Source organism: Myotis myotis, unplaced genomic scaffold, assembly GCF_014108235.1.
Source record: "Myotis myotis isolate mMyoMyo1 unplaced genomic scaffold, mMyoMyo1.p scaffold_m19_p_9, whole genome shotgun sequence".
In the NCBI taxonomy this organism is placed as follows: domain Eukaryota; kingdom Metazoa; phylum Chordata; class Mammalia; order Chiroptera; family Vespertilionidae; genus Myotis; species Myotis myotis.
Window position 1 is genome coordinate 40,035,983 of NW_023416401.1, and position 12,018 is coordinate 40,048,000.

General features: G+C 41.3%; 1 protein-coding gene across 1 annotated transcript; it reads left to right on the plus strand.

Annotated features, from left to right (window-relative positions):
- The first annotated feature begins 9,443 nt into the window (after nucleotides 1-9,443).
- LOC118663391 (60S ribosomal protein L23a-like) lies at nucleotides 9,444-9,965 on the plus strand. Its single transcript, XM_036322934.1, has one exon. It carries the CDS (start codon nucleotides 9,452-9,454, stop codon nucleotides 9,920-9,922), a length of 471 nt encoding a protein of 156 aa, XP_036178827.1. The 5' UTR covers nucleotides 9,444-9,451; the 3' UTR covers nucleotides 9,923-9,965.
- The last annotated feature ends 2,053 nt before the right edge of the window (nucleotides 9,966-12,018 follow it).

The following is a 12,018-nucleotide window of genomic DNA, read 5'->3' on the forward strand; positions in this document are numbered from 1 at the left end:
CAATGCATTAAAGCGAATTAAATATAGCTGGCTCAAAAGAGGAAAGGACTTTTATTTAAGTGTTATTCAGGAAAATGAAATATGTTACAATGTGGGTAATCAAGTTGCCACAGATATATCATTTGGGCCCTTAAATTAGGTTTTGCCTTAATATTCTGACCGAGCACTCACTGCACATGTGACCCGCCCACTCTGCGGAGGGATTTCCACGGAGCGAAAACATGATGGATAAAGGTAAAAAACACATGTCCTCGAGCTGTGAAGCAAGCTGGAGTTGGTTATAGCAATAGGTAAAATCAATAAAATAAAAAAACCTGTTAGTGGGTTAGAGAGAGACTTTAGCATTTGGATCTCTGTTCATTCTTTTATTCAACCAATAATTGTTAGGCACCTACCATGTGCCAGGCACTTGCTAAATGGAAGAAATATATTGATGAGAAATGGTTTAAGGTGAGACACGGTCTCTGCTCTCATAGGTTGTACAGAGAACACTACTGAGATTTGAACACGGTGAGATTCAATGGAAAGTGGTACTTTCACATGCGCTGTCACTCCTGTCTTCCAACCTGGCCCCGAAGGAACTTATGTCAAGTTCTGAGAGAGAAGGGAACAGTGACAATCCAAAAGAGCTAGGCAAATAAGAGAATTTTAACACTAACGAGCTAAGAAATGGAGAAGAGAATCTCCAAGAGGCCCATGGGAAGGTCGTAGTCATGGGTTTAGCCCTTTTAACAGGTGTGTACTGAGTTTGGAGTGTGAGTCTAGCATGTGCTGGAAGAAACAGATAATGTAAACCTCAGCTAATGCCTTCAAGTATCCACATTATCACTGCAAAACAATATGAAAAGCTAGTTGACTTAAGAGATCATAAATCCGCTTAAAATAAAATGCTAAATGAATGGTGCAGGCAGTAGAGGAGTGAAAAGAGAAAGCTCCTGAAAGAGGCAGCAACTCCTTCATACATTGGGCCTTAAAGACAACAGGAACTGACACATGGAGTCATCCCAGGCGACAGAACAGCAGGAGCAACAAGGATCAGACACAACTGGACATGGATACTGAGGACTATAAAAGGGGTTTGAGACGCGACTCCTGCTGTCTGGTAATAAGTCCATTTTTCTGAGCATAAATAGATAGAAACTCACAATTCAAAGAATGCGTTCTAGTCTTAGGGTTTCTCCTATTTTCTCTCCTAGCCTTAGTGGTGGGCTAGCCAGCTAGATGAACAGCAAGCGTGTCACCCAGTAATAAGGTCATCAAGCTGGAGCCAGAAGTGGGTAGAAGACGGCAAAGACCAGTTTTTATCTCCCAGCTCCCCTCCCTGTCAAGGCCTCTGGTCTTTACCTCGGGGAAGAGCCTGCATTTTCTCCCCACGAAACAAGTTGCTGGATATTTGTCATATCAGAGAAATTACAGCTTCTAAAGAAGTGCTCAAAGTAAAAAAAAAAAAAAAAACATACAGGGCTTAAAGCTCAGCTGAGGGATGACCAGGTCTCAGGAAGGCAGAGAGCTGAGAAAGATCCCTGGGGTTCCCAGAGTCCTCACACTGCTGAGGCCTCTGAGAAATCAACTGATCAGCATCACCCACTTCCCTTATCTGCTGTGGGCATCCGTCAAGTCCCTGCCACCTCACAATTAAATAACCTGCACATTGACTAACTTCCCTGTGTTCTTTCCTCGTTATCTAAATCACATTAAGTTAAGTTGCATTCCTTTATACTTCATTGTTTAATATCCACATTTTGAAAATTCAAATTCACAAAATAATTTAATAGCTTATGAATCCTTCCTCTTGACATAAGGTCAATTACAGCTTTATGGCTTACAATAGGCATCCACAAACTAGGGCTCACGGGTCAAATCTGACCCACTACCTATTTGTATAAATAAGGTTTTACTGGAACACAGCCATACCCATTAGTTTATGTATCAATGAACACTTCCATAATACAATGGCAGCGTTGAGTGGTTGTAACAGAGACCATGTGGCCACCAAGCCTAAAATATTTATAGCCTGGGCCTTTACAAAAGAAACTGCTAACCCCTGGCATAAAATAGATACAATTGAGAATCACAAGACTGCAACTACAACAGGACTTCCAAATATGCCTTTGGTCCCTGCTAGTCTCTCCCTTCCCTTCGTATTTTTGTCACCCACAACAAATTCAAAGGAAGAGAACTCAGCCTTTCCCTCTAGGGGTGACTAAGTTTTAGGAGGGAGCAAACCAGATGTAGATATCAGAAGACAACTGTGGCTAAATCCAAGAATGAATAGAAGATATGCACAGATGTTGAAGTATAATGACAATTCTAAAGAAAGTGGCCAGAAGTTTATTTTTGATTTAATGAATAGTGGGAAGTCCCTGGAGGACTGAGTAATACGACTCAAGCAGCAGGTGCAGAGAAGGCTCTCAGCTATGAGGGGGGGTGGGGCGTCCCAAGGGGCGGTCATCTTGTATGGGGCTTCCTCCCAGGCTCCATTTGACACTGGGACCAGGCCTAAAGTTACCTTTCATGGCCTCCCCACCCCTCACCCTCTGGTTCCTCAATGATTAAGAGTCTGGCTCTGGGCCTGACAATGAACTGGAGCCTCTAACTCAAAGGAAGCTCCACAAAAAAATGACCTTGGTAAACTCACTCTGCAGAGCACGGTGGATGTCACTGAGCATCTCTCAGAGATTTATGGCCCTGAACCTAGTCTCCTGTTACTTAGCGATTCCGCTGAATTTCCATTGAGTAATAAGAACAGGATAACAGCTGAGCCGCCCAAGGTTAGCAACCTTCTGAAGTCCACCCAGTTCCACACAACCTCTTCCTATTGGTATACAGAGGAGATTTATTGGGATGTTTTCGCAGGCCAGGAAATTGCTACAAGATTTTGCCATTGACAAAGGAGCAAACGTCACTGCCCAAGTTTCTGTTGGACTTTCTCCACATCATTAGTTCTAGAACTGGAAATGATGAAAATAGGCTGATTCCTTGTTCAGTTATCAGGTGGGAGGGCAACCAAACACTATTCTAATTTCATTGTTCTCACTTCAGGGATTATTAATGGCAACTTTAGGGTACAGCTTATATTTGGATTTCCACTTTGTTTCCTGTTCTTGTGGGATTCATTTGAATCGCTACTTGGTTGAACAGTCAACATTTCTCTTATTATGTTGGTTCTAAACTACTGAGGAAAAACTACAATGTCAGAAGTGAGTTTATGTCCACCATCTTTGAGACGTGTCAAAGTTAGTGATCAAAATTGATTTTTCTGCATAGAAGGAAAAGCGGTAGCTATGGCACAGTTCTGGTTCCATAGAGCATCTCTTATTTACTCTTCCTTATGATCAGGGAATTCCCAAGCCAGCATAGCTGTTCTAATACTACTTATGTCTGCCCTGGCATAAAAGTAGTCCAAAAAAAAGCAGGAAATAGTAACAGGACCAGGGTATAATAAGCACCATAGTGGTAATCACTGAACTGAACAACATTCACATTTGCCACATTTCCTCCATATCACCAGTTCAGACCTGTTAGCTATACAGGGCAAAGCAAGGAGGGGATACAGTCAAAGATGACTTTTTTGCTGGGAGATTAAAAGAGTGGGGTTGCTCCTGATAGAAGATTGAGAGATTGGAAAGCTGCTCTATTGTTAGTGTTTCTGGGTTTCCTTTTTATCATAGCCATCTCTCTTAAATGCTGTCTGAAAAATACTCACACTTCACTACAATTGCATTCAACATGGTGTTTTAGCACTCACTGAAGCCAGGGTGTACAAAGGAGAAAAATGCTCCCAAATTTGTCAATGTGCTGAGGGTCACAGGAAGGAGGGATTCAGCCTACAGACTCCTAGACTCCAGCAGCTGCTCTGAGTCATGTATTCATTAAATCATGTTTCCCATCTGCCCAAATAAAGAGGAAAAATAAGCTTAAAATGTTACCTTGTTGTAAGAATTAGAAAGGACACAGCATCGTAAAGTCCTTTGGAAGCTGTAAAGTGTAGAGATCCCCCTCATATCTCCTTATTCCAAAGGAAGTTAAACAGAAAGTAAAACTAGAATGTTTTGCATAGAAAGGTGAAACAAGTCCCTCTCTAACAGCTGTCAGTTAGGAATGGACCCAAATGATCCATGCTGGGCCCGAGACTCATCATGCCGGGTCAGGAAAGCAGCTGGTTCTGGCAGGACTGCCTTCGGCGTCCTTCCCGCCTCCTCGGTTTCTGCACTGGCTCCAGCCTCCCTCCCTCACATGCACATTCTCTGTGGTTGAGGGTTGTCTCTGAAGCTCCACTCCCTTCCTTTTCCCAAGCCCCAGTTACAGGAACTATTGCAAGATTAACTCTCTCATACTATATTTCATTCAACAGAGCAGCAACTCAGGGGTTTTGGCTTCTGGAACAAGAGTAAAAGATCTACAAAATAGTAAGTTCATTGGCAAGAATCTTTTAAGACAATTTTGTGTTGATGAAAAGTGTCAGATCAGCCGCCACAAAGTCTGAGTTTATGTTTATTCATCTAGCAGGTAAAGATTCACAATGCTATCCAAATCTCTCACCAACCTACAAGACCAGCATAATGCAAATTCCAAGTAAAAAGGTAATTCCTTACTCGTTCTCAGGTTGTAACTTTCACATAATAATGTGATGCCTCCTAAGCTCTTTCCCATAAATTATGTCATTTAACTCTTCTAGTGAATATCTAAAATAATAGTGATAATGATGATGATGATGTATAAACACACCACTTAACCTGCTTTAGCCAAGAGTCTTCGTATCTTCTTTAAAGTAATAGACTGTATTTTGATCAGTTGTAGGTTTACAGAAAAGGTAAGTTGTTTATATATTTTTAAGAGCAGTTTTTCTTCTTAAAAGGTATATTCCGCTGTGATGAAAGTAACTTCTTTTCCAGAGTGGAAAGCAATGTGCACGAGGTGAGCATGGGCCCTGGCACCAGAGCCTAACTCCTCCTTTATCAGACTGTGATCTTTGGTTGGTGAATTCCTTATCCCTTCTGGCCTGGTTTTCTCCTCTCTACAATGAGAATAACAATAAACAACATAATACAGAGGTCTCAAAGAATTTAATGGAACAGCACAGTGGAGAGTACAAAGTAGGTGCTCAAGACATGTTTGTCTTATTTCCATTCCCATTGTACCTTAGGGGGGTGAGAAATGGCTGTATCAGAGGATCCTACATAAACCTCTACTGGGATTCTGATCTTCTGCATGAGTTTACTCTTCCTGAGGGATTTTGTATTAGACTAAAAAAAAAGAAGATAAGCAGAAAATTGGAGACATCTAGTTTTCCAACCCATCCTTGTTAACTGAGCTTTTTTATTTGATCTGAAGAGATGCGATTAGAGGCAAAACCCAAAATAAAATCAAAAGACAGCCTTTAGACCAGGGCAGAGCTAGCCTGGCAAAGAGGAATGATAAAGGAGACAGAAGAGCACTGGGTGGAGCCCAGCTGAATATAGCAAGTACCCAAGCAGACCACTTAGAGGCCCAGAGCAGGGCGCTCCAGCTGACACCAATGCAATCTGGTAAAATGCAAGACAGGCCTGGGAACTGCAAGGAATGCAGAGGGGAGCTTTGTGGGGCACTACATGATTCAAGGGTAGACAATTAGGGGCAGTAGACTCGAGGTGATAAGGCTAGGGGACTTCATTTGTACTCATAGGTTATGGAACATTCAGGTTGTATTCTCAGCCATGTCGTGGACCGATGACTGTAAATCAGGCAGCCCATTCTGAAAGCTTGTCTCTGCCCTGATGGAGCAAAAGACACAGGAGCTTTGGAGGCATGCATATGAGTGTGTGGTGAAGGGTGGATGATGAGCTAAGAACACAGAAAGAAGATAAAAGAAGAAGAAAACAAAAAGAACAAAGATTTATTTGCTAACCAAGAGGGCGTTCACAAATATTTCTCCCACATCCCATCCAGAAAGATTTCAAGGCCAGGAAAATAAAAGCACCTGTCGGATATCAACTGATTAAAGCTCAAGGGAAAACCAGCAAATGTCTTCATTTTCTTATTCAAGGACTCCTTTTTATAATCAAACACAAGAGGAGACAGTTTTAAGTAGGTGCCTGAGTCATAAGATATATGAAATGTTTGACATGTTGCTTAGTTCTACAAAGAGAAACTTCCAAATAATTTATAAAGCAACTTATTTTTTTCAGATTTCCACTTTGGAGGAGTCTTGAAATCCAATACACAGGAATATAAGGACTATAATTTTTTTAATGTTAAGAGTAAAGACTTCCCCTTATAGTAATTAATATAATTATGTATCTGTGACTTCAAACTTAAAGAGGCAATGACCACTTCAAGGGTCAACTATTTTTGGATCTTCCAGTCTCCTTCCCTGTGAATAATACTTTCATTGAACCAACACAACTCTCTGAGAGTGACATGAGTCTTCCTGCTTAGACAAGCAGTTCGACTGTGAACTTCCTCCTAGCTCTTTCCTGAGAAGGCAGGTCCTAACATATCCTTTAAATACGGTATCACCAGTACCCTAGAACTTCTCCCTAATTATCACACTTCATTAGCTAAAAGAGCTGTGTGTGTACAGTTTCTTACAAAGAAGCCAAAAGAAAGAGTAAGATTTGGTCTTTGGAATCGACCATTTCCATTTTCCCTTCTTATATCAAGCATTAAAGCCAACCACATTGAAAATTTTTTCAATCTACCTTGAAGTGATTTAATTCAACAGTTTGTATCAAGTGACAAAAAGGAGATAAGAGACATCTCATTAAAGGGGGAAAAAAGAAAAGCCACCATACTTTTAAATTTTAATTTTCATCTGCCCTCCCCTTCTGAACCATGTTGAAAGACTTTAACTCAAGGCTAGAAATGGTTTGGCAAGATCAGTTCATCAGTGTAAATAGTTTCCTGAACTCTAAAGTGATTTTGTGGAAATTAATTTTAGAGTTGAACCTTTAAAAGTTTTTTAGTCTATGTTTCTATCATGTGTGTCTCCGTTTATATAGAGATCTGGCTGGAGCCCGGGTGAGCATAGCAAGTATACAAATCCCTTTGTAATTGTTCTGTAAGTAGCAAGGTATTATTTGATTTCAGTAAATTCACTAAAAGGGAAAAATTAAAGATCAAAAAATACAGACCAAGTAATTAAAAATACTTAGCAACAATCTGAATTAAACAAATTCAAGTTTACATTTATTTTTATTTTATTTTATTTTTTTATTTTTTTTTAATTAAATCTTTATTGTTCAGATTATTACATTTGTTCCTCTTTTTTTCCCCCCCATAACTCCCCTCCTCCCAGCTCCCGCCCCACCCTCCGCCCTCACTCCCCACCCACTGTCCTCTTCCATAGGTGCACGATTTTTGTCCAGTCTCTTCCCGCATCTCCCACACCCCTTTCCCCACCAAGAATAGTCAGTCCATTCCCTTTCTATGTCCCTGATTCTATTATGATCACCAGATTATTTATTCACTTGATTCTTAGATTCACTTGTTGATAGATGCATATTTGTTGTTCATAATTTGTATCTTTACCTTTTTTTTTTCTTCTTCCTCTTCTTAAAGGATACCTTTCAGCATTTCATATAATACTGGTTTGGTGGTGATGAACTCCTTTAGCTTTTCCTTATCTGTGAAGCTCTTTATCTGACCTTCCGTTCTGAATGATAGCTTTGCTGGATAAAGTAATCTTGGTTGTAGGTTCTTGGTATTCATCACTTTGAATATTTCTTGCCATTCCCTTCTGGCCTGCAAAGTTTCTGTTGAGAAATCAGCTGACAATCGTATGGGTATTCCCTAGTAGGTAACTGGGTTTCTTTCTCTTGCTGCTTTTAAGATTCTCTCTTTGTCTTTTGCTCTTGGCATTTTAATTATGATGTGTCTTGGTGTGGTCCTCTTTGGATTCCTTTTGTTTGGGGTTCTCTGCGCTTCCTGGACCTGTAGGTCTATTTCTTTCACCAGGTGGGGGAAGTTTTCTGTCATTATTTCTTTAAATAGGTTTTCAATATCTTGCTCTCTCTCATCCTCTGGCACCCCTATAATTCTGATGTTGGTGCGCTTGAAGCTGTCCCAGAGGCTCCTTACACTATCTTCATATTTTCGGATTCTTTTTTCATTTTGCTTTTCCAGTTGGGTGTTTTTTGCTTCTTCACATTTCGAATCTTTGACTTGATTCTTGCTCTCCTCTGGTCTGCTGTTGGGTGTCTGTATAATATTCTTTATTTCAGTCAGTGTATGCTTAATTTCTAGTTGGTTCTTTATCACAACATCGAGGGTCTCATTAGATTTCTTGAGGATCTCACTACATTTATCGGCGGTCTCACCAGTCTTTTCGAGGGCCTTACTAAGTTTATCGGCAGCTTCTAGACAGTTCTTAAGAGACCTTAAAAGTGTGGTTCTGAACTCAATATCCTCCATTGACAGTTTTGTCCTGTTTCTTTGTCTCCGCATTTTTTATGTTTTCTTGGTGCACCCCCTAGTGGTCTTTGTCCGCAGTCTTGTTGCCTTTAAGCCTTGATTGATGTCGGCAATACCGGGGTGATTTGACCTCCAGGCTAACTGGCTATGAGAGTCTGCTGTGTCTGTAGTGGGAGGGCTTCTGTGCTGGATCTCTAGGGCGGTGCTAATCTAGCGTTTGCCTGAGGCTATCCGGCAAATGGCGCTGCGCAGGGCTTGGGCGGGGCGGGTCCCCGGGGATCTACAGGGCGGGCGGAACAAGCAGTTATGGCGACTCTCAGCTCCTTCCCCAGGGGCTCTGCCTCTCAGAGCCCCAGCAATGGCTGCAAACCTCGGAGAGAAAGCTGCCTTCGAGTTCCGACCGAAGCCAGACAGTCCCGTTTCTCCTGTTTGAGTCTCGGTCCCCAGAGACTCGCCCGGATCTGGAGCTCAGAGTCTGAAACTCCCTCCCGATTGAAAACAACAACCGCGCCCTCCGCCGCCAGCCCGCTCCGCACGCACACTCCGCACCTGAGTATTTCACTTCAGCACTGCGCCTCCTCTGAGTCTGGGTATGATATTCTCTTTCCTCCTAGTTGTAGAATTTCCACTCAGCCAGCCTTCCCGTGGTTCTGGGTGATGTCCGTTCTGTCCTTTAGTTATATCTCTGAAGTGGTTGTTTGAGGCAGCGATCTCCGGCATTAACCTATGCCGCCATCTTGGTTTCTCCCAAGTTTACATTTAAATTTAGATGTTTTTCTTATCTACATCTGTTGAAGTGAGACCTTTGAAGCATCAGAAAGAAGGGATATATTATACTTTGCTAAGCTATATTCATATTTTGAGTGGGTTTGAAAGAGAATTAGGAAAAATTCCATTTGACTGAATCATAAATAGAGCTAACAAATTAGTCATGTTTCAAAAGTTAATGTAAAAATTCTGTAAAAAAATATTTAGTTTAATATTTAATTTAATTAAAGTTTTTCAAAGAGCATGTAATATCAATCCTTGCAAAAGCACTATTGCAGCCTTTTTTACGAAGATGGCGCTGAAAGCTAAGAAGGAAGCCCCTGCCCCTCCCAAAGCCGAAGCCAAAGCAAAGGCTTTGAAGGCAAAGAAAGCAGTGTTAAAGGCGTTCACAGCCACAAAAAAACAGAAGATCCGAACGTCACCCACCTTCCCACGGCCAAAGACACTAAGGCTCTGGAGGCAGCCTAAATACCCTTGGAAGACCGCACCCAGGAGAAACAAGCTTGACCACTATGCCATCATCAAATTCCCCCTGACTACCGAGTCAGCCATGAAGAAGACAGAAGACAATAATACACTAGTGTTCATTGTGGATGTCAAGGCCAACAAGCACCAGATCAAACAGGCTCTAAAGAAGCTCTATGACATTGATGTGGCCAAGGTCAACACCCTGATCAGGCCTGATGGCGAGAAGAAGGCATGTGTTCGACTGGCTCCTGACTATGATGCTTTGGATGTTGCCAACAAAATTGGAATCATCTAAACTGAGTCCAGCTGCCTAATTCTAAATATAAAAATTTTACACTATAAAAAAAGAAGCACTTTTGCAAAATATATGTTGAATTGAAATAATCAATACAAGATGATTGGATGGAAATGATTTTTCTTTTCATGGTATTAGGCCAGGTCCTGGTAGATGGTCACCTAATAGTTTGCAAGCAAAAGGAAGGCACACTCAAGAATAGATCCATCCTCTGTATGGTGCCAGGTGGGTACTGGAAGTATCAGGGGGAACACTTCGTAAATATCTGAATGTCTAGTCACTTTGCTGTACACCTGAAACCAACACAAAATAATACTGAAAAAATAAATCAGAAAATATGAAAAATAGACCTATCTATCCTCTTGGGCCCTGGGAGGTAGATGAGTCATTGCTCTCTCTATCATGTGACAGTCAGTAGCTTCATTAGCCACCACCCACTCCCCATGTTTGACGCACATTAAAGACATGTCACCCCAAATATCTGAAATAATTATGTCTGTGGGTAAAATACTACCAAGGCTTTGCACTTCACCAAGCAGCAACCACTCTTCCACCCTCTGCTGCTTTTCCCTCAGGTGCCCCTCCTGCCAAGTTGAATCCATCCACTCTGTCCCACATCTCATACTCTCCTACCTACATTCATGCCCTCTGGGCATGTTTTGGGCACTGTTTACCCCCATCCTTCTCAGGGCCCTTTCCTAGGCTTCCTGATGCCACCGCTTGCTGCGTTTCCTATTGCCTTCTGTCATCTCTGTCACAGACTCCCCCTTCTCAACCAACCCCTTAAGACAACACCCCAAGACCAATGTGCTTTGCATTCTGTACACCTGCCTGGATGATCTTCTTGATTTCCATGGCTGCCATTATCACCCAACCATTGATGACCTGCACATGTGTCTGTCTACAGACTTCCTGAGCTCCAGACCCATATAGTCAATTACCTTTGAATTACCCATTGGGATAGCCTCAAACTCATCATTTCCAAAGCTGAACTTGATAGAGTAATATTTTTTAAATGTCCATCAGATGTCACCCTCTGCACAAAACTCTTAAATGTCTATCCATCCTTGTCTAAGTAAAAGCCTAAGGCATTATAATGACCTCCAAGACCCTACATAATCTGCCTCCATCCTTCCACTCCTCTGACTTTATTTCCTACTACTCTCCCCTTTCTCAGACCACTCAGCAATACTGGACAGACATGTCCCCACCCCAGAGCCTTTGCACTTGCTTTTCCTCTGTCTGCTCTTCTTCTAGATAGAAGCTCTTGCTCTCTCACATCCTTGAAAACTTTAGTCAACTATTGCCTCTTGGAAAGGCTTTTCATGAAAATCCTATATAAAATTGCAACCTACCTTTTGACCTAGCATTTCTTATCTTCTTTTCCCGATTTCTCTGTCTTTATAACACTTATAAATACCTAACATACTATATACTTTTTTATTATCTACTTCCCTCCACTATATTATAGACTACAACTTGGCAGGAATTTTGGTTCCTTTTGTGCATTATTATATTCCTAATGCCTGGAGCAGAGCCTGGCACATAGAATATAGTCTAGAAATAACTGTGGAATAAACAAATAAGTGAATCTCCAAACCCTCACTCCCCAAACTACTATTCATCGTTCCTGTAAATGGCACACTCTCATCTACCCAGCTGCCCAATACAGAATCCCAGGACTAGCTTGGACTCAGCTCATACTTGCTCTTAACCCACATTAAACTCAGCCCTCCAGCTATCCCCTGAAACCTGTCTTCCTCTCCTACCTCCTGTCACATAGTTATTTCCTGTTCATCCTTCAGGTTCCAGCCTAAACATCATTTTTACAAACTATGTCTGTTATGTTTCCTTTTATTTTTTTATTTGATAAATTTGACATTACATTTTGTAAATTTAAGGTATGTGTGTTACTTTGATACATTTATATATTGTAATATGATTGATATTGAAGCAATATTTGTCACTTACATCATTGTAGTACAATATTATTGCCTATTATGTTTCCTTTAAATACCCAACTAGACCTCATACATGTCTGGTCCATACTAAGTATTTATCAAATATTTGTTGAATACGGTATAAATGGCAATTCT